The sequence below is a fragment of the Euprymna scolopes genome, chromosome 16, assembly GCF_053919585.1.
Source record: "Euprymna scolopes isolate OS-2025 chromosome 16, ASM5391958v1, whole genome shotgun sequence".
Classification (NCBI taxonomy): Eukaryota; Metazoa; Mollusca; class Cephalopoda; order Sepiida; family Sepiolidae; genus Euprymna; species Euprymna scolopes.
In genome coordinates this window covers 144,288,461-144,312,753 of record NC_136497.1, presented here as the reverse complement: position 1 = coordinate 144,312,753, position 24,293 = coordinate 144,288,461, and the positions used below count along the sequence as shown (strand labels likewise).

General features: G+C 31.3%; 1 protein-coding gene across 17 annotated transcripts in view; it reads right to left on the bottom strand.

Moving 5' to 3' along the window:
• Window positions 1-5,692: 5,692 nt before the first annotated feature.
• Window positions 5,693-24,293, bottom strand: part of LOC145296144 (uncharacterized) — a 79,133-nt gene continuing 60,532 nt past the window's right edge. For 3 of the 17 annotated variants that reach the window (XM_080142320.1, XM_080142322.1, XM_080142321.1), the window contains 3 exons: window positions 18,141-18,207; window positions 17,674-17,742; window positions 6,538-8,458 (listed from right to left, as the gene is read on the bottom strand). In XM_080142320.1, coding sequence (XP_079998446.1) covers window positions 6,556-8,424 — 1,869 coding nt within the window. In that variant the 5' untranslated portion in view covers window positions 8,425-8,458; window positions 17,674-17,742; window positions 18,141-18,207 and the 3' untranslated portion in view covers window positions 6,538-6,555. Of the gene's footprint in view, window positions 8,472-17,673; window positions 17,743-18,140; window positions 18,208-24,293 lie in introns of all 17 variants that reach the window. The other 14 variants (XM_080142325.1, XM_080142330.1, XM_080142331.1 and 11 more) reach the window with 9 other exon arrangements.

Genomic DNA, 24,293 nt, shown 5'->3' with positions numbered 1-24,293 from the left:
AGAACTCGGTAACACACTTCACAAATCAAAAGATCTCCAAGGTTTAGCGTTTCCTACACGCTCTCTTGAACTTCGCTCGGTCTATCTTGGCTGCTTCAAAGTGTTCTGCGTCTTGTATATCAATGCCCTCCACTGCTTGCGATCATACGCTAGGGACTCCCAACTGTCAACAGAAACATGAAAACTTACCAGACTCGCATTGATGCTATCACGAAAACGTTTTTAGGCGTATGATGAGCTCACCATAAAACGGTTCTTTTTGGAGTCGATAGTGATCAAGCCGGGTAAAATAACCCGCCTAACGCATCTGGTTCTTAATAACAATTGTAGTAATACTGGTTGTTTTGGCCTTATTTAAGACATATAATATCAGGGCCAAAACTATCCCACTTTAAACCAAGAATGTGCCTAAGGTAGTTCTTTATGTGACCGGTACAAGGTCAACGTTTCAGAGGCATAGAGCAGGAATGGCACTACACATTAATTTTATTTTTATTTCGGACTATTAGTCTCATCTTTATTAGTTGTTGTTTTTTTAATCTTTTTATTGGTTCACAACGTTTCGGCCAACTTCCTCTGGCCTTCGTCAGGTGGTAACCGCGACGGATAGGAACTTCGAATCTCCTAACTGCATTCTCAGCCATCACTGCCATCCGTAGTTGTTGTCGTCTCACCACATTTTTGACCAATTACCTCTGGCACGCTTTGGGTGGGATTGAAACCGCTATCTTCAGACAATGTTCATCTGGAACCGTAGAGATTCAACGTCTCTATCAACTGCGCCACGGGCCCCGTTTGATATACTGATATTTTAGTTGTCAGAGTTAGGTGACAAACAAACCAGACTCTATCTTGTAAACTTCTAAATGCATCTGATGCCATGGTGATTCTTTCTTATTTCCCCATCAAGAGTTCCATCATTTGATGAGGTACTACCAAGATAGACAATTTTTTTACGATTTTAATGCGCTTTCCATAGACGAAGATATCTGGTTCCACATACAGATCACCATTATTAATGCTAACTGTCAGTCTGGATCAGGTACAAGCATTCGTGAAGAGACTCATCACTAGTTGCATATCTACTGGGACGTGTGTTACCAGGTCAGCATCATCAGCATACAACAGCTCCCTAACAAGTCCATCACTAACAAGTGTTTTGGCTTGGAATCTTCGGAGGTTGAATACTTTTCCATTCGTTTGAAATCTAATATAAACACCCATATCGCAATCGTGGAAACCATACTAGAACACATCCGTCAGATAGAGCGAAAACAATGTTGGTGCAGCTATATCACCCCGCTTCACTCCGTTATCAATAATGAATTCTTCCGAAAGCCGATCATTGAAGTTGATGCGACCTTTCATACTATGATGCAGTTGCTTGAACTTTTCCGTCAAAGCAGGTGTACAGCCAAAGTTTTCCATCAATTTCCAGAGAGCCTCACAGTTGACTGTGTCAAACGCCTTGGTTAAGTCCACAAACACTTTGCAAACAGGAATATGTTGTTCAATGCACTTTTCCAAAAGCTGTCTAGCAGAAAATATCACATCCACGGTTCCGCGTTTACCTCTAAAACCAGATTGGAATTCTGAAAGGATATCAGGACAGATATACTTCTCCAATCGGTTTAGCAAGAGCCGTACAAATACCTTTCCAACCGCATTCAGCAGCGAGATACCTCGATAATTTCCACAATCAGACCTTGAACCCTTTCTTTGTACAACTTAACCAGGATGGCATCCACCCAGTCTTGAGCAACCGGGTCACCCTGCCATACCGACAGTATCAAAGAGTGGACCACACAATGTACATTGATACCACCATGTTTCAGCAGTTCAACAGGAATGCCATGCAGCACAGGAGCTTTGTTCGAGTTTATTTGTTTTATGCAGTCAACTGTTTCCACGCGTGTCGATTCAGTATCAAGTACTGGACGAAAAGAACACTGATGGGTAGTTTCTATTGCCGCAACATCAATATTAGATGGGTTGTGAAAAAGATCACGAAAGTGTTTATGCCATCGATGCATAATTTTTTCTGGGATTTTCAGCAAGGTTCTCCCATCTTTCGCCAAGAATGGTGTAATAGAAGAGGATTTCGGACCAGTCTGTATCATTTGTTTTTTATTTGGCGCAAACAACAATGAACCTCATTCCCTACAGAAAGGAAGTGGGCAGCGAAAGCTGGCCTGTTCAGAGGTGAATAATTGAGAAGTTTCAAATAAGCTTTCCGGTTCCTATCAATTTGAGTGTTAATTAGATTGAAATCATCAGCAAACCAATCTCGATGTCTGGAAACCTTCAATCCAAGAGCTTCAAAACCTTTTGGTATAGTGTATCTCTTACTGTCTCCCAATCACAATCTGAGAAATTCACCGTATTAAAAGCAGATTTCAAGGACCTTCGTATGATAGAATGCTTCAATTTGGAGACATCAATACGATTAGGCACTTTTGACTCCATTGAATTTTCTTTTCTTGCGAATCGTAATTATGAGATTAGCTCTGCCCATTTAATGATAAGTACCATAGTCGGCACCACACATTACTCTAACTTTTCAAACATTTCAAAAATCACCACATCTACACAGTATGTAATCAAGCAAATGGCCATGTTTAGACTGAGGATGGAACCAGGTCTCCTTAGTTTTCTTGTGAGAAAAAGTGGTGATAACAAGATTTAGTTCACTGCAGAAGCGGAGGAGCAGAATACCATTAGGTTTGACTCTGCGAATGCTATATGGACCCAGCGGAGACCAAGTCTCATTGTTTAATCCGACCCGTGCATTGAAGTCACCAAGAACCACCAAATTTTCAGCACTTGGCAAACCGATGATAGCAAATCTAAGCATATGATAAATGGAAGTAATATCATCTTCAAACGAAGAGTCGGCGCATAAACAGAAAGAACATTCATGTAACGACCAGCAGCAAGAAGAAATCTCAATCTTATTGCACAGTCATTTGTGCCAACTGGTTCTCGATCTTGTCAATTAAGGAGTTTTTAATCGCAAAGCCCACACCAGCCTCGCGCCTCTCCTCACGCCTCGCAGACCAGAAGATCGTGTAGCCTGACTCACGCTCAACCAGTTGATCCTCACCTGCGAAACGAATCTCAAAGAGTGCAGCAATGTCTACGTTGTATCTTTGCAATTCCTTAGCCTAAATGGCAGGCTTCCGTTCTAGTCTTTTACCAGTTTCAATAAGTGTTCTCACGTTCCAGAAACAGAGCAGGAGTGGGTGTCGTTTAGCATAATATTTTCTGTTCCTTTTCCTGCTAATATTGACAGCCGTCAGCCAGTCAAAAGCAGCGTTTGTTTAGGACGCATTTTTTGTCCCCTCCCAAATTCCTGGGTGGGCAGTGCTATCCTGGAAAGGCTGCTCAGACACAAAAAGCCCCACCGAGCAGACAACTGCTAAAGTATTGTTGCAAAAAGCGATGTTAGGATACACATTTTATAACATTTTATCGCCTGTGTGCAGAGTAGTTATTACATGCTTCCAGTTTGTCGGGCCTACACGCGTCACAATCTTTCATCGCCATATGACTCTCTCTCTCTCTCTCTCTCTCTCTTTCTCTCTCTCTCTCTCTCTCTCTCTCTATTCAAAATGTTAGCCAGTAACAAGTCAAACTGCATACTAGCTTAATACTGGTGCTGGTCTTCCGCTTTATTAGAAGACATTTATATATAAATAAGATATTGCTTCAGACGAGCACTTGCCATGAAAGTGATAATAAAGCAGAGAAAGCTCGCAACGTCTCTTTTGTGTGATATGCAAATAAACTGAGAGGAGAATGATGAGAAATTTCATCTACATCTGAAAATTTTATAATATTTAAATTCCGGAACTGAAACATCTATAACAGATATATATATATGTCTCTGTATGTGTGTGTGTGTGTGTGTGTGTGTGTGTGTGTGTGTGTGTGTGTGTGTGTGTGTGTGTGTGTGTGTGTGTGTGTGTGTGTGTGGAACATATTTGTTTCTTTGTTCAAGAATGAAATTAAAAAGTAAAACGTGTGTGTGTGGACGCGTTTGAGATGTCCAGTTGATTGCCTTCACGTTCAAACTCATCATATTGTAATATGAGGTAGTGATGGGATGATTTGACATTTTTTAATTCCGATACCATTATCGATTCTGTTCTAAATTCCCGATTCCGATTCCGATAAAATTACTGGTTTCGCTGGGCCTTCTAGATCGAGCAAAACTATCTCTAAGAAAAACAGATAAACATTCCCTCTCGGTCTGATTGTCATAGACATATCCCTAACTGGTGGGCACAACACCTACTCAATTTGTAAACTTGGAAGAACAAACTAGTAAAAATTTTGGTGGAATATTGATGATAACAATTGGTTTTATTCTTTTATTTGTTTAATAATCATTTTAAAAATTACAATTCATTAAAACAATCGGAAAAATATCAGTAAAGAAAATAGAAATTTAATCATTTTATGACAACAAATATATTCAAACCTTAAGATATTTAAAAGTTTCAAATTAATTCTCAATAAAAAAATATTTGGAAAACAAAAATGGCTTCTTTTTTTTAGTTCGATCTATCAAAATCGTTTCAAAGGTTCTTTTGCGAAGAAAGAAAAAAGATCCGTCGAAATTAAAATAAATTTATTTTTGTCGCAGTTCTCCTGCGATAAAAGAATAAGGTATTTCGATTTTTTTTTTATTGATTATTGATTTGTTACATTGTTTTTTTAATAAAATTGTAATATTCAAGTAATCCATTTTTCCTATATGGTGGAACGATAAATTTATCGCCCTAAAGAAAACAACACTATATTTTTATCAATTCAAGTAACTTGATTATATAGTAGAGCTGACATCTATTCATTGTAGCCGCCTTCAACCTAAATCACCGTCTTCATACGGAGCCGAAGAAGGAAGTATTGGCGATGCCGAGATACCGGCCATTTACTAAGAGAGTGCCTCCGGAGAAGGGTGGACCTCTCCATTCAGCAAAGCGAAGAATGCCTGCTGCTAATTCCTGCTCAAGTAGGGAGTCAGGAGAAAAGACGGGTGGAATTCCATTGTGTTTTAAAAGAAGTATGCGTTGATTTTCTCCTATTTTATATTTTTTTGTTCACAGAGGAGTGACCTGTGGATGGGCCAACAAAACCTCCGGTGATGACCAGTTAAGGTGAGAGAAAAAGAGGCTAGTGCAATAAAGAGAAGATACTGGCTAAAAAGAGGGAGAACATTTATTGATATTATATGCTATTGAAAAAAGGGGACATCTTATTGAAAACAAAAATGATTGATTTTTTGTGAATTGTATCATGTATTGAAAAAAAAATTATTAACTGTTGAACTTTTGAGCTTCGAATGGGGACCAAGAATATGACTTGCTCAGGTGACGAGCTGAAGGGCACTATCACCTGGGGGTTGTTTGTGAACTTTAGTTCAATTTTTGTTCTTCTTGACAGGTGAACTAATAGTGGAGAAACAGTCGATTTAACCAGCTATTAGGGTAGTGCGATGAGAGGTTAATTGAGACGGAGGCGCTTGTGTGGATAAATTTTGGAGTCCGAGAGACGATTTCGAAATAGAAGTTGAAAGTCGCCTTCCTCTTCACGACGCCCCGTATTACTAAGCCGCACTACCAAGAACAGAAAGAAAGGGAAAGGCCTAAAGACTAATTGTCGACTATATGAACTCTATATTTGTAAATTGTATATATGTGTGTGTGTGTGTGTGTGTGTGTGTGTGTGTGTGTGTGTGTGTGTGTGTGTGTGTGTGTGTGTGTGTCTAGACTAGAAGAGCTGAGTGGCTGAGTGTGTTTTTCTTCTCTGTGCATTTGGGCATTTTCCTATCGGACGGCGAATTTTGAATTACTGTTTCTTTTACCTTAGTAAGCGACCAACCAGGGATACGACGGCATATCAACCCTGATACGAGATAACTCGCCGGCTGCGAATGAAAGACTGACCAGCGCAACCAACGGGTTCTACTGCATTGAAAAAGGTCACATCAGATCAGTGTCGATGAGAATAGTGACCAGGACGAAGACAGATCACACTTTGGTGACCTACGACCAGGATAGCGGCAGACTTTCGTTCCGTGACCGAAAAGTGCCTCTTACGTGACAAAACAACACCTACTCAATCTGTGCCATATAATAATTTTTACTGAAAATTTCTGAAAACAAGCCTTTGCATATACTAGTAAGAGATCCTCGGGTGACTATATCCTTTTAAGAAATTATGTAAAACCAGGACTGTAGGTTAAATACTATCTGCCTTAGTCATATCGCTGACCGGAACAAACAACACTTACTCAATCTGTGCCCTATAAGGTTCATTGTAAATTTCATTGAAATTTGAAAGAACAAAATTCTGTAAAAATATTTATGGTAATAGAACTATGACTTGGAAACAATTGGGTTTTTTTTTTGGTTTTTTAAATTTTTATTAGTTTAATAATCATATAAAAAAAAACAATTTATAAAAACTGCAAAATCTGAACAAAAAATAAAAAATAAATGATTATATTATGACAACAGATAAAGTGACACATTAAATTCAAATCTGTTTTTAATAAAATATATTCAAAACTTCAATTTTCCATTTTCCATCATTTTTAAAACAAATAAACATTTTATTTTGAAAAACAAACAACACTGGAAATTGTTCTGTTCGTTTCTCTAACGTATAAATGAGGTTTTGCGGAAAAAACGAAAATAATCCGTCAAAATGACAATAAAATTGTCCAAATTCAGTCACACTAAAATCAAAACACTTATTTTCTTTTTTAAACGAATCAATTTTTTCACCTTCTGAATTGAAACAAAAAATTTCAGAACGATCCCAACTTGAACCCCAAAATTTCCCACTGGAAAAATCAACACAGATTCGTGAACAATATTCTGATTTACCCATTCCTTTATTTGTTATTGTTTTAATTTCTATGCCTTCTTTTGTAAAATGATGAATTCCGAAATAATCATCACAAGTAAAAATTGTTTCGTTTTTTACACACACGGAATAAAATTTGCTTGTTGTTGGAACGATTTTTTGTATTTGTAAAAATGGATCATTTTCAATTCTTTTCAAAAAAAGTAGTTTATTTTCTCCAATTCCACAAACAACAAATTCTTCACATGAAATTGAACACATGTCAAGAGGTTTAAAATTTTGATTTTCTTCATCAGACAAAAAAATTTCACTCACAAATTGTCCGATTTCACTCATTTCAATTATTGATTTATTTTCATTATCACACAAAAAAATGTGATCATCTTTTTCATTGATTACAATAGTTCTGATATCTCGCGATTTTGATCCAGGTAGAATCCACTGATTTTCTTTTACAAGTTTTTTTACAGGAATTGTTTTCCGAACACAAGACAATGATGGGATTTGTCTGCTGACCAATGGTTCCATCGCTTGATGCCACCAGTCAGGCAATGTGAAACACAATTCACATGTTTTATTCGGTCGCATCGTTTTAAGATGCCGTGATGGAAGTCTTGATGTCAACAGTTTTAATCCACATAACACTTCTCGGTCTTGGTGATCTTCACGGAGCAAATGCTGTAAATTCAGCAACCAAATTTCAACTTCTTTGAGAATTCTTGTATTTTTCTCAAAAATATTCTGCCATTTTTTAACTTCTTCTGTCGTTTCTTGTCTCATCTTTTGGCACAGATCCAAAGCATCCAACTTTGCATTTTCTACGATTTGTTCATATTTTATCCAAACATCCTGGCATTTAGATTCGCATTCAAGATTTAATTCATCAGTATATTTGAAAACATTTTCATTTGATGACTGCAAGTATTCTTTAAATTCATTAATTTCTTTCTCCAGGTTCGGGACTAGAGTTTTTATTTTTAAGGCCTCCTCTTTCACTAATAATGAAGGCACGTTCATACAGCTGCTGCTGGGGTCAGTTGAGTGAGACTCGTAACATGTGTCACAAAAACACATGTTACATTTGTTACAAAACAATTCTAGTGTTTTTCCGTGCAACAAACATTTGTTTCCCATGATCATTTCAATGAGGTCCACTCTTTTCATTCCATCCAAATTTTTTGAAATGTGTTCTTTCGTAAATGCATTATGGAATCGTATACAATTGATGCACAACAGTTTCTCACACTGGATGCACCAATATTTCACTATCGATGAGTTGTTTTCTTCTAAGCACGTGTCACATTTCAACAGTGATAATTGTTGGCGTTTTAATTCATTGGCCAAAATAGGTGAAAGGGTCAAGCCTTCATTATTATGAAATCCGTCATCACATTCCGGACATTTTCCTTCTGTCTCTTCATCTTCTAATGTGTTGGTAAAACACGAATTACACAAACTATGAAGACATGGTAAAGTCTTGGATCTTTCATTCAATTGGGATTCACATCCGACACATTGGAAAAGACATTGGTATCGATCAGATGCCATCGATGAGGAATTAAGATGAAAACCAAACCTGAAACTAAAAAAGAATACTATCTCAAAAAATTAAATTGTTAACATATCTATTACTTCAGTGTTTATTTTAAAGTATATACAGTATCGGGCATAATATAAGGAACGGAAAAAAATTTACAATTATTCATGTATATTTCAAAAATTAGTATATGGATTTTTCTTAAATACTCAGAATAGACAAACAGAGCCAATGTGTATAAACTAGTACCAAAAACAAACAAAAAATTACGATTCAATATTGAGAAATATTTTAGTTTAAAATTATATCTGTGGATTTATCCTGGCCAAAAGTTAAGGAACGAAATAGAAAATGTATTTTTAAGAGACTAAACTTTACATAAAAATAGCTAGTTTTTAATATTGGAACTGCTGATGATCACAAAGAAAAATGGCGTCACCGACTCGCAAAACTCTGTCTCTCCAAGAAAAAAAATTAATTTTAGACAATTACAAAGAAAAGAAATCAATTTCAACAATTTCTAATATCGTTCGAAGATCAAAGAGTGTTGTTCATCGTGTGATAGCTCGATATAAGAATAAAAATACATTAGAAGCATTCCCTAAAACCGACAGACCCCCTAAAACGTCTAAAAGAGAAGATAGGATTATGGTAAGGCAGGCGCTTAGTGACCGATTCAAATCCGCAACATCAATTTCTCGTAATTTTAATGAACAGACTCAGAAAAATATATCTAGAAAAACTGTTTCTCGACGGTTAGCAGCTGCCGGATTGCATGTCGTCTGGACTGATGAACAATGGGCTAAGGTTCACTTCAGCGATGAATCCAAGTTCAATTTGTTTGGATCTGATGGAAAGAAGCATGTACGGCGTAAAGCAGGTGAACGATTATCCTCCAAATGTGTTAAAAAGACACTTAAATTCGGAGGGGGAACTGTAATGGTGTGGGGTATGATATCCTCGGAAGGAGTTGGCCCTCTAGTTCGAATCTATGTTAGGGTTAATGCGGAGACTTATAAGCAGCTCCTTCAACAACATGTCATTGAGAGCTTACGCCTTTCACCTAATCAGCCAAGCATTTTTATGCAAGATAACGCCCCTTGTCATAAAGCCAAAAAAGTGATGTTACCTCGAGGAAGAAGAAATGAGAATAATGGACTGGCCAGCGCAGAGTCCGGATCTGAATCCGATAGAAAATGTTTGGAAAATGATTGGAGAAAGAGCACAGATAAGGAATCCCCAAAATCAAAATCATTTGTGGGATTTATTGAAGGAAGAGTGGGAAAAGATAAATCCTGAATTTTGCAAGAAACTAATCCAGTCTTGTGGTCGAAGATGCAGTGACGTCATAAAGAATAAAGGGATGTTCACTAAATATTGAATGAATTTATTTTTTAAAACATTTGCATTAAAAAAACATAAAGTTTCTATTTCGTTCCTTAACTTTTGGCCAGGATAAATCCACTGATATAATTTAAAACTAAAATATTTCTCAATATTGAATCGTAATTTTATTTATTTATTTATTTTTATTTATTTTTATTTTTTTTGGTACTAGTTTATACACATTGGTTCTATTTGTTTATTCTGAGTATTTCAGAAAAATCCATGCTCTAATTTTTGAAATATACATGAATAATTGTAATTTTTTCCGTTCCGTATATTATTGCCGATACTGTATATGCATTTATTATATTTAAATATATAAATATATACATATGCGTGTGTACACACACACACACACACACACACACATATATATATATATATATATATATATATATATATATATATATATATATATATATATATATATATATATATATATGCGTGCGTATGTGCCGAATAGAAGTTTTTTTAACTTCAAGACGAAACATGTTTGGCTGGTTGAAATGCTAAAATGTTTGTTAAAAATGGAGGTTTGTAGGAAACATATGACGTTAGCTATCTTAGAAGAAATTTGATTGGATGAGATTAATAACCAATGAAACGCTTATTTACAAAAAATTATTCACGGCTGAGGTGAGGGAAAGTTCATTTTGTAGTTAAACCTTTTAGACAAAAACTCAGTATACATTTTTTCAGGTTCAGTTGAAAATAGGTATTAGCATTTTATAGTTAATTAATTAAATACTACATTTTACTAACATTCTGATGATGTTGTTAGAATGCGTACTTTCTTGTGATCGTGCACACTTTAACTATATATGGGAAGAGAAATGGGAAACAAACAAGAAGAGAGATTGGGGCGAAAAATATACATTTAATTTAAAGTCGTCAAATTATTTACTCCAGTCAATCAATATATACAAAGAATATAAATGAGAGTATTAAAATTATTTTAAAATTAAAGAAGGAGAGACGACCACAAAAAAGAGCAAAAATAGAAGAAAAACGAAAATAGTGGGGAAAAGATAGGTTTAGAAAAGAAAAAAAAATGAAGAAAAAACTTAGGAAAACAATTAAATAAATGTGACTTTTTTTTGTTTTTGTGATATATTAAACAATGTTTTAGTAATTTACACATTGGTTTTATATTTATTTAATTTTTATTTATTATATTTACATATTTAATGAGACTTTCAAACATTATTATTTTAATTGGTTTCATATTATTTGTTATTAAAAAATAGGGGAAAAACGGAATTAGTGGTGAAGAGCTAGTTTAAGTAAAGAGAGTAAAAAACGAGGAAAATACGAAGGCAAAAAGAAAAAAAATTAATTATAATGATATATTTTAAAAAAATTAATTATAATGATATATTTTAAAAAAATTAATTATAATGATATATTTTAAAAAAATTAATTATAATGATATATTTTTAAAAAAATTAATTATAATGATATATTTTAAAAAAATTAATTATAATGATATATTTTAAAAAATTAATTATAATGATATATTTTTAAAAAATTAATTATAATGATATATTTTTAAAAAAATTAATTATAATGATATATTTTTAAAAAAATTAATTATAATGATATATTTTAAAAAAATTAATTATAATGATATATTTTAAAAAAATTAATTATAATGATATATTTTTTAAAAAATTAATTATAATGATATATTTTAAAAAAATTAATTATAATGATATATTTTAAAAAAATTAATTATAATGATATATTTTAAAAAAATTAATTATAATGATATATTTTAAAAAAATTAATTAACTTAAAAATTGGTTTAATATTATTTAGTATTATATTTACATTTTATTTGAGACTTTGAAAACATTATTATTTTAATAAATACTTTGTTAGAATATGATAAAAATAATAATTTAATATTGATTCATAAATGTTGCATACAGGCGAAAAATACACACACAAATGTGTCTGACAGTTTCTTTTAATAAAGACTCGAACGTTTAATAAAATATTAGAGATATTTCAACTGTCCTTGTGCTATGATTAAAATTAATGTACTTTTTGTAAATCACTGTTTTTTTAACACAGAAATCACCACTTATCAAGGCCCGAATGCCACTCGAGGATAAGGGCTAATGGGTGTATATTAGTCAATTTAATTAAACATAAGTAGTGGGAATTTTGTAAATTGGATTACTTATGGGGAAGGTTCATCAAGAACTTGTTTACATTGGACTTGAAGACGATCAGATTGTAGTCAGCTTTATAAATATAATTTACATTGTTACTCGTGTTTTATTATTTGGTGGAATTTCGCAGGTAATGGCGTATATTTCATTTATTCCTAAATAAATATTTTAATTATCGATTAACATATTAAAAAAAACAGGATTTACAAAAAGTAAATTTCATATATTTTAGATCCAATTCAGATATCAAAGTTTATTTAGTTTAGATATATTATTGAAAATACAAAAATTGTTTTAATTACTTTTTAATACTATTTAATATTTATATATATATTCTCCCTACAAAATACATAATTAAAACTCGAATGCGGATTCTTATCGATTACTACATTAAGAAAACAATATTTTAATTACACATGTAATATTTTTTAAACTTAAACTAAAACTGTGAATTTCCAGCAAATAATAAAAGAGGGCGTGGCCTTAATGCCGACACGTCATCATTTACACCGCCACGCCCTTTTTTATTGTTTGCTGGAGATTGTTATTTACTGTGAATTTCCAGCAAATAATAAAAGAGGGCGTGGCTTTAAGACAGAAAAGGTCTCACTTCCCCATATACAATAAAATAAATTTAAAAACGAACACATAAAAACACATATATTGATTAACGCACTAAGAAAACAAAATAAAAGAAAATTAAATTTCACATTAATTTTAAATCCGTTAAAAACGGCATAAAAACAAAGCAGTAAATAAAATGGACGCGTTTCTGAATTTTGGAGATAAGGATTGGTTATTTTTAATATGAATAAAAATGTGAATTGTTAGAAAAATCAAAAGATGGAGAGAAAATGAAAGGCAATGTAATCGTGCGGGGAAAATACTTAATAGATTAAAAGAAAGAAGAAAAGGAGAGGGTAAGAGAAATGAAAGAGAAAACATAAGTTAGCTGAGGGAGAGAAACTGTAGTAGAAGAGGGAAGGAAAGAGATAAAACCAAAGAGAGAGGGGGAGAGGGGGAGGGAGAGTAAAGAGAAAAATGTTTTCAATAAAAAAACAAATCAGTAAACAAAAAAGGAATGCGTTTCTGAATTCTTGAGATAAGGTTTGGTTATACATATTATTTGGATTCTTCAGACTACTGTTCTCATCTTGAGTCTGATTTTCACAACGTTTCGGTCGATGTAACCTCCAACCTTCTTCACATGTATCTTGTCGAACTCAGGAATCTTTCTGTCAGGCTAGGGAATTTGAACGGAATTTCAAACCCTTTATTTACTCCCTATTGGTAGCATAGGTGTGTCAGAAATTTCGTGAAAATAGTGAATAATTCCACCCCATCTTTCCAAGCTTATAACTCCTCGAAAAATGTAATTCAAGCCCTATTTTTTTTTTTTCAGTTAAAGGAGCAAGGACCAAGGTTTCATTAAAACACACACACACACACAAGGTGTTTTTTTTTTAAAAAAAGGTTTTAAACTTCGGACTTTACAGGTTAATTTCTAAAAAAACTTTTCTTTTTTATTTATTTAAATTTGAATATATTATTTATTGACCTTTTCTCTTCAATTTGTGATATATAAGACTTTGGTACATAAATGAATTATTTACTTTTTAATAGACATTTCAAAATGGGAGGCGTGAATTATTCGACCCTCTGTATTTCCAAGCTTATAACTCCTCGAAAAATGTAATTCAAGTCCTAATTTTTTTTTTTTTCAATTAAAGGAGCAAGGACCAAGATTTCATTAAAAAAAAAAAAAAGAAAAAACAAATAACGTGGTTTAAAAAAAAAAGTTTTAAACTTCAAACTTTACAGGTAAAATTCTAAAAAACACTATGTTTTTTTTTTTTTTAAATTTGAATATATTATTTATTGACCTTTTCTCTTCAATTTGTGAGTAAATTAATTATTTACTTTTCGGTGAGTAAATTAATTATTTACTTTTTAATAGAAACTTGAAAATGGGGGGGGGTTGAATTAAAAAAACGTCTGTCTAAAATATTATATTCGATTTATTGGAAAGAACATAAAATTTCACACTAACCCTGAAAATATCGTAAAAATAGAATCAATAGAAAGATTTTGATAGATTTTTAAAGTTTAAAAATTGAAAAATATTGAGTTCGGAAAATTCATTACTGTTTAAAAAAAAAATATTTCTATTACTTTTACAACAACTTTAATAGTTTATTTTGGAAGTATAATCTATAAAGAAAATAAACAACATACTTTTAATAGAGAAATTACGAGATTTTTATATTTTATTCGCAGTTTCGTGTTAGAGGTGTCAAAAATTCTGATACACCTAGTGGTAGCATGCTTTTGTTCGGTCCAAAGTAATTCACAATTGAATTTTTCAATCGCCTACACTGAGGTTGAACGTTAAACCTTCAGGGGAATATCACTTTTATAATTTCATTTTTCAAGTCCGTTTCGAATACAGAACTTTATAAAAAGTGTAAATATTTTTTTTCAAAATGTTATGATACACTAAAAAAACAAATACGAAGTTAAAAAAAGATTAAAACATATAAAAAATATGTTGTTTTAATAAGATATAACACCTATTAATTTAATATGAATTTATCAAATTTGAGTACAGTCGAGAATTACACACATACGATGTATTTTAAAATACAAATTACACACATACGGGATATTTTTAATACAAATTACACATATACGGGATATTTTTTAATACAAATTACACACATACGAGATATTTTTAATACAAATTACACACATACGATGTATTTTTAATACAAATTACACACATACGAGATATTTTTAATACAAATTACACATATACGGGATATTTTTTAATACAAATTACACACATACGAGATATTTTTAATACAAATTACACATATACGGGATATTTTTTAATACAAATTACACACATACGAGATATTTTTAATACAAATTACACATATACGGGATATTTTTTAATACAAATTACACACATACGAGATATTTTTAATACAAATTACACACATACGAGATATTTTTAATACAAATTACACACATACGAGATATTTTTAAATACAAATTACATACATACGGGATATTTTTAAATACAAATTACATACATACGGGATATTTTTTAATACAAATTACACACATACGGGATATTTTTAATACAAATTACACACATACGAGATATTTTTAATACAAATTACACACATACGAGATATTTTTAATACAAATTACACACATACGAGATATTTTTAAATACAAATTACATACATACGAGATATTTTTGAATACAAATTACACACATACGGGATATTTTTAATACAAATTACACACATACGAGATATTTTTGAATACAAATTACACACATACGGGATATTTTTAAATACAAATTACACACATACGAGATATTTTTAAATACAAATTACACACATACGAGATATTTTTAAATACAAATTACACACATACGAGATATTTTTAAATACAAATTACATACATACGAGATATTTTTAAATACAAATTACACACATACGGGATATTTTTAAATACAAATTACACACATACGGGATATTTTTAGTACAAATTACACACATACGGGATATTTTTAATACAAATTACACACATACGGGATATTTTTAAATACAAATGACACACATACGGGATATTTTTAAATACAAATTACACACATACGAGATATTTTTAAATACAAATTACACACATACGAGATATTTTTAAATACAAATTACATACATACGAGATATTTTTAAATACAAATTACACACATACGGGATATTTTTAAATACAAATTACACACATACGGGATATTTTTAATACAAATTACACACATACGGGATATTTTTAAATACAAATTACACACGTACGGGATATTTTTAATACAAATTACACATATACGGGATATTTTTAAATACAAATTGCACACATACGAGATATTTTTAAATACAGATTTCAGTGTTAATATGCTACAATTGAGGTAAAAATGTAATCACTTCATAGTTAATCACTTCATAAATTTAATCACTTCAAAAATGTAATCACTTCATAGTTAATCACTTCATAAATTTAATCACTTCATAAATTCATTCAAACTGCGACGCCCTTTTTATTTGGGGTAAATATAAATAGATAACGAAACTTTTTTTTTCAATGAAATCTTTTTAAAGATGAGTCCAGTAAAACGTCAAATTATGGACTTATTAGAAAAACATTTAATTAAATATTTTTTTCTGAATGAAGTAATGACTATATAATTCTAATATGAATCGATTCTTTAAATGATTCAAATATGAAATAATCAAAGGAGATATAATAATGAGAGAGGGGGAAATCAGAGCGAGTGTGAGAGAGTTAAGAAAGAATAAAATAAAGAGGTGATGAAAGAGATAACTGTAAAAGATGAAGAGGAAGAAAAGAGAATGTAGTGTGAAGAGAGAAAATGGAGGATAAAGAGATGGAAATGAAAAAATACATTAAAAACATAAAATGTGTAAATATTTTTGTGCAAAATTTGCTAATATATTCAAAAAATTAAATAAGGATTTTAAAAATTATTAAAACATTTTTTTTCAGTATTTGTTTACGATATAATATGAAAACCATTAATTTAATATGAAGTCATCAAATATACATACGGTCAACAATTATATGACATAGGAGATATGTTTGTTTTTTTTACTGATTTTAGCGTTATTTGTATGCAAGATCTCCAACGATCACTATGCTACAATTGAATTAAAAATGATTTCTGAACACATTCATAAATTCATAAATTTAATCATTTTATAAAATTCATTTACAACACCTTTTTATTTCATTGATATCTGAGTTATAGCAGCGTATGCGTCCTACCCCCTCCTACACACAAAACAAAACAAATCGATGAAAATACAGATGTATATCGATTAACACATTTAGGAAACCGGATTATCGATCAGTAAAATTCAAAAATCATTTACACTTTTACATTAAGCGTTAATTTTAGATAAAATAGTGAAAATTAAAATAAAATATTTTCTAATTTCTTTCCGATACGGTTTTACGAGTATTGGAATAGCATATTTTAAAATTACATGCACAGACATAAGAGATGTTTTTAAATTACAGATTTGAGCGTAAAATTTATGCGATATATTCCAACTGTCACTATGCTACAATTGAATTAACTCTGATTTCTGTATCAAATTCAGAAATCAAATCACTTCATGATATTAATTTATACCACCACGCCCTTTTATATTTGGTGGATATAAGAGTTATGACAGCGTATACGCCCCTACCCGCTACCCAATCAAAAAAAAAACAACACAAAATAAAACTAATAAATAAAGATGCTTACATATATCGATTTAACTCGTTTAGGAAACCGAATAATCTATCCGTAGAATTAAAAAATCACTCGCTATAAAGTCAGTGTAAATTTTAGATATAATACCGAAAATTAAAAGGTGTTTTTATTTCTTTCTGATAATATTTTATGAAATGTCGTCAGCAATGATTAGAATTCATTAAAAGACAATTTAAATGTAATTGAAATTATTATTTAAAAAGAAAATTCATGAAAATAAAAAAAAAGCCACGGAAAGGATGTGATCTCAATTTTAAACATCCATTGACGTTTTTTGTTTGTTTGTTTGTTTTTTTTTTTTAATAAAAAAAATCTGACAAAATAAGTTTATGTCACAAAAAGAAAATTTTACTCACAACTAATCGTCTGTTAGTATGGGTTCCTTTTGAACCTCGAAAAGAAACAACTTCTACTTGATGGAATTACTGAAAAAGTTGTTCGAAGAAGAAAGTTAGTTAGAAACTGTGACGTCATACAATATTCAAAACTTTTATTGGATCAAATATAAATAGATAATGAAGCTGTTAATTTACAAAAAAAAAAATTATGAGGCGGGGTGGAAAATTTTGTGAAATTTCGAGAAAAGCTTATACACAGGTTTTCAAAGTGATTCACCCACATTCAATTTTTTGAAACAAAAAAGCATACTTATACAATGTATAAAAATAAAAAAATAAAAAACACACAGAAATAGAAATGACATAAATTTCGTTACATTAACTTTTTTTGTTCAAAATTTAAATTTAACAAAAATAAATCGATATTATGACAAGAAAAGGATTCTAAATGTCAGTATCATATTTTAAAATAAAATTCTACTTACAATTAATAGTTTTTGACCGATTTTTCTTTTTAACTTCAAGTGGAAATTATGTAGGCGGGATGAATTGCTGAAAAATTAGTTCAAAGAAGAAGACGTCTGACGTCAGGTTACTTAGAAAGAATTTGATTGGATAATAAAACTATTTATTACCAAGAAATATTCCGGTGGGGGGGGGGGTAATGAGAATTTCGTTCTGTAGTTGAATATTCTAGAAAAACAAATGCAGTTTTTCCAGGTTAAATTAAAGATAGAAAATGTTAAACAAATTTTTCCAAGGTGATTTTATTAATATTAATATTAATATAATATTGGTTTACTTTAGGTTTAATTTAAGAAAATAAAAACATAAATAAATTATCTTTTTTTTTTAAATGTAACCACTGATAAAGGCTCGGGGCTACTCGAGGATTGTGGTTAATGAGTGCACAATGGTTAAGGGGAATATGTCAGTCATTGATAGTAGTTGAAATTTGGTAAATTGGATTACTTAAGGGGATAACTCATCAAGAATTTGTTTATGTTGGACTTGAAGACAACCATATTGTAGCCAGTTGGAAAGCAGGAAAACGGAACACTATATACTACGAATATGAATGAATCCTTGTATATTAAATATAATGAATTATAAATTTAATAATATATTTAATAAATACTGAATTAACGATTAACGATTGATCAAGTTATATATCTAAACTTTTTTTCCAATAAAAGAAAAAGCACTGGAAAAAATAGAAAAGTTTGTTTATTTGCTTTCAATTTTTTGTAATATTTCCAATATTTTTAATATTTTAAACAATATTTTATCGTTAATTATAATAAATATTTGATTGGAATATAATAATAAAAATAATAATTTAATGTGCATTTATAAAAGTTACATATAGGCGAGAAATACACAAACATGATAGAAGTTGCTTGATAGTTATTTTATTGCAGAGTGAAACGTTCGAAATATGAGAGATATTTCAACGGTCCCTATGCTAGAATTGAAGTGAATGTGTTTTGTTTTGAATAAATTCAGAAATAAAATTACTTCGAACCACGCCACGCCCATTTTTATTATTTATTATTTTATTATTTTTATATAGTTTGCAGTTAAAGTTTATAAATTCCTTTCCCGCCTCCATACCCTTTTATATATATATATATATATATATATATATATATATATATATATATATATATATATATATATATATACAGTCCTGTTTCGTTATATATATATATAGTCATCCACATACAGTACTGCTTCGTTGTATCACAACTCATCAGTGCGACTAGACTAGCACCTTTCCCAAGCCGAAAATTTAACCTAGAACCATAGCGTTATTAGTCGGCAATTCTACCCATCTACCCACAGGAGCGGTGTCCGTAAATATCCTTAACAAATGTCTATTTCAAACAAACATTCGTCCACCACTTTTATAGTGCACAAACCGCTTTTTTACAAACAAACAGCGAGCCTCGCATTTTCCAGCCAATTAAGTAGCGCGTGAGATTATGCATGACAGTGCTCTACCCAAAGAGAGGGGGGGCTTAAAATATGTATATATAAAAACGCTAATTTGGAATATTATCGATTAAGACGTTTGAAAAACGGAATTAGAGAAAAGTAAATTCAATAAATTGTTTAAAACGACTATAAAATAAGTCACTATTTTAACTATATTAGAAAATACAAAAAAAAATTTCATAATTTTTTTTTTTAAGTTTATTGACAATAATTTAAATTGATTTAAACAAAATGTAAAAACAAATAAAATAGCTAAAAAAGTAATGTGACTCAATTTTTGGGAGTTGGGGCATCATAATTGCAACTCTCACACATACAGAACAAAACAATTTTTTTTAATGCTGATTTTTATCGATTGATGCGTTTTGAAAATCAAAATATTGATCAGTAAAATTCAAAAATCTTTTACCCTGTGTATAAAATAAGTATTTATTTTATATTTTATAGGGAAATGTAAAATAAAATATTTTTGAATTTTTTTTAATATTTTTTGTAAGTGGTCATTGACAATAATTCAAATTTATTAAACGATAATCCATAAAAAATTAAAAAGACTCGAACAAGAAGAGACGTCAATTTCGTACACACACCGATATATTTTCTTTCAAAATTAGAAAATACAAAAATATTATTTTCATAAATGTTTTATAAGTTTATTGACAATAATTTAAATTGATTTAAAGAAAATGTAAAAAAAAAAAAATAGCCACAAAAGTAATGTGACCCAATTTTTTGGTGTAAGTTCGGAGTTGGAGCATCATAATTGCAACTCTCACACGCACTTAACAAAACAAATAAAAAATACTGATTTTTATCGATTGATTGAAAATGGGATTATTCATCAGTAAAATTCAAAAATCTTTTATACTGTGTGTAAAGTCAATGAGATTAAGTAGTGAAAAGAAAAATAACGGATTTTTGATTTTTGATTTTTTTTTTTTTTAATAAATGGTCATTGACAATAATTCGAATTTATTAAATCACAACGTACAAAAATTAAAAAGTAACAGACAAGAAGTGACCTCAATTGTTTACACCGACTTATTTTCTTCCAAAATTGAAATTTAAAAAATGTATTGCACAAATAAAACAGTCGATATTACGAAAACGAAAAAATTCTAAATATTAATTTGATTTTTTAAAATAAGATTCTACTTAAAATTAATCGTTTTTTTATCTATTTCCTTTTTTAACTTCAAGTGAAAGTAAGTTAGGTTGGATGAATTGCTGAAAAATTTGTTCAGAGAAAAAAGTTAGTAAGAAAACCTGTAACGTCAGATTACTTAGAAACAATTTGGTTGGATAAGAAAACTATTTATTTCCAAGAAATATTCAGGGGTGGGGCAATGAAAATTTTGTTTTGTAGTTGAACTTTCTAGAATAAAGATGCAGTTTTTTTGAGTTAAATTAAAGATAGTTTTTTACAAAGTGTTCACCACATATTAAGGCCCGGATGCCACTCGAGGATAAGGGTAACTATGTGTATTGTATTAATTTGGACAGTTGCGTAATAATCGTTTGTAGAAGTAGTTTGGTATAATTAGATCAGTTACGAGGACGGTTGAATAAGAACTTGTTTACGTTGGACTTGAAAATAATGATAATGTAGTAATCTGGAAAGCAGACCAGTGGAACAGAGTTACACAGTTCTAGTTTTAGGCAATGAGAGAGACTGGGGGGTTTATTGGTAATAATTTTGATTAGATGAGTGTTTTTTGTTGTTTTTCTTCTTTTTTTTTTTGAAAGTTTGACAAGAGGTGACCATAGATTGGAGCTCAGTGGAACACTTGCCATAAAAATAGCGATAGAGCTGAGGCCGGGCTCGCAACTTCTCTTCTGTGTGAAAGAGGCTGCAGAGAAGTGAAAACGGAATCGTCCACTAGATTACGAATTTGATTTGAACTTTGTCAAGGAAGGATAGATTGCTTCAAGCAATTCTCGTCCAGATGTGGCAGCAGTAATCAATTCTAGTACGTACTTTGCTCTCATACAGACAGAGAATAACTTCAGTAGTGATTTACCTACTGGAGAGGTGGAGTGATCCAACCATTGTCCAGCAACCTTGGGAACGGATTTGATGTATGTGCTCCATTTCAGATCAGGAGTGAAGGTCAGACCAAGAAGTGTCTAAAAATGGGGCGTCCTTAAGGTGAGAGCCGTTCATTTCAATAGCGGTCAGATTTGGGTCAGAACGTTGATGATGGAAAAAACGAAGTTTGGTTTTAGATGCATTAAAGTTAACAAGCCACCTTTTTCCCCATTGCACCACGTGCTCAAGATTGGAGGAGACAGAATCAGAGATCTTGGCTGTTTCTCGTCTTAGAAGTGTTGTCATAGATGGTAGTGTCGTCTGCATAAATGTCTACGAATGATTTAAGAATGTGATTTGCGAGATTATTGATGCGGATCAAGAAAGGAATTGGGCCCGGGATGCAACCATGAGGGACACTGGCATTAATACTGTGGGCTTCTGATTTCTGCCCATCAACCACTACTTTTAGTAGAAAGAAATGATTCAATAATTGAGAATATATTTTCAGTTATAAAACGTTAAACTAATTTTTCCAAAGTGATTTTATCAATGACTATATACAAATATAGACTTACTTGATGGTTCAACTTAAAACAATAAAAACGTAAATGAATTACCTATAAGGTTAATTAATCAATCACTATATACTACGAATGTTGATGAATCCCTCTGTATTCCAAATAAGAAATTATAAATGTAAGTTACATATAGACGAGAAAGATGTTGTTTGATACTTATTTTATTAGAGAATGAAAAGTTCAAAATATGCGAGATATTTCAACGGTCCCTATGCTACAATTACTGTTATTTTTTAAGAAGTATGGCGTCGTTTGCTTGAAGCATTGTTAGAGAATAAAATGTATTTTTAGAAGGCAACAACAATGCAGGAATGTGAGAAGTTGTGAGAAGATAGATAAATAAAGATATGAATAAATAATAACAGATAATTCAATATTTTTTATTATATATATATATATATATATATATATATATATATATATATTTCTTCTTATTTTTTTATATTTAAAATATATATATTTTTTTTTTACACAGTGATCACCACTTATCAAGGCCCGGAAGCCACTCAGGGATAAGGGTTATTGTAAGTACATTACGTTAGTGTGGAGATTTGATAAAGTGTTTACTTAAGGGGGCGGTTCATTAGGAATTTGTTAACATTGGACTTGAAGACATCCAAGTTGTAGTCAGGTCGGAAGCAGGCAGACGGAACAGAGTTCCACAGGCGTGCAGTTCTAAGAAAGAAGCTTTGTTCATGGAATCCGCGTTTTGATTTAGGCACAGATATAGAGTGGGGGAAATTTTTCACAGTGGATTCAGCTAGACGGGTGTTTTTCGTGAAAGATTGGCGAGGTGGGACCAGAGATTGGAGTTCAGACGAGCACCTGCCATGGAAATAACGATAAAACAAGGATAGGCTCGCAACGTCTCTTCTGTGGGAGAGAGGTTGCAGGGTAGAGAAAAGGGCATCCCCCACTAAGCCACGAAGTCTATTTTGTACTCTGTCAAGGCAGGATAGGCTGTTTTTAGCAGCTCCTGCACAGATATGGCAACAGTATTCCATCCTTGGACGTACTTGGCTTTTATATAGATAGAGAATTGCATCAGTAGTGAGATATCTTCTGGAGCGGTAGAAGGATCTCACCATCTTTCCAGCGACCTTGGCAACAGACTTGATGTACGTGTTCCATTTCAGATCAGGAGTAAAGGTTAAACCAAGAAGCTTTTCAAAACACGAGGCCTCACCCAGACGAGAGCCATCCATCACAATTGATGCCAGATGGGGATCAGAGCGTTGATGATGTAAGGATAGGAGTTTGGTTTAAGATGCATTAAAGGTAACCAGCCACATCTTCCCCCACTGAACCACGCGCTCGAGATCCGAATATTTATTCATTTTTTTATTTACCTGAATTTTGACTGTGGGTGGTATTTATTCCAAAGGTTCTTTTTTTTTTTTACACAGTGGTCACCACTTATCAAGGCCCGGAAGCCACTCAGGGATAAGGGTTATTGCAAGTACAGCACGTTAGTGTGGATATTTGATTAAGTGTTTACTTAAGGGGGCGGTTCATTAGGAATTTGTTAACGTTGGACTTGAAGACATCCACGTTGTAGTCATGTGGGAAGCAGGAACTCATCGTCAGTGTAGAAATGAATCTATGATGTTTATTGCAAAATTTTTTTTTTTGTTTTGAAAATTTTCAGAATTAAAGATATAAAATCACTTCATGGGAATCCTCTACATACGAGTTAACAAAACAATTTTTTTAATTTGGGTCAAAGTTCGCAGTTAAAGCCGAATAATTTCCCGCCTCCATACACCATTGTATATATATGACTATTTTAGATGTAGTATTGAAAAATAACATAAAATACATTCAATTATTCTAGAATAAAATTTATATACATGTTCATTTTAAGATAATAAAAGCGTTAAATTAATTGCTTATGTAATTAAATTATGTAAATTATTAAAAAAAAATAAAATTAATTAATAGATGTTAAGGAAAAGAGAAAAGAATGAAAACAGTCATAAAAACAGCATTTTTCAATATTTATTCGTGTTTGTAGCAGTTTCGATTAAAAT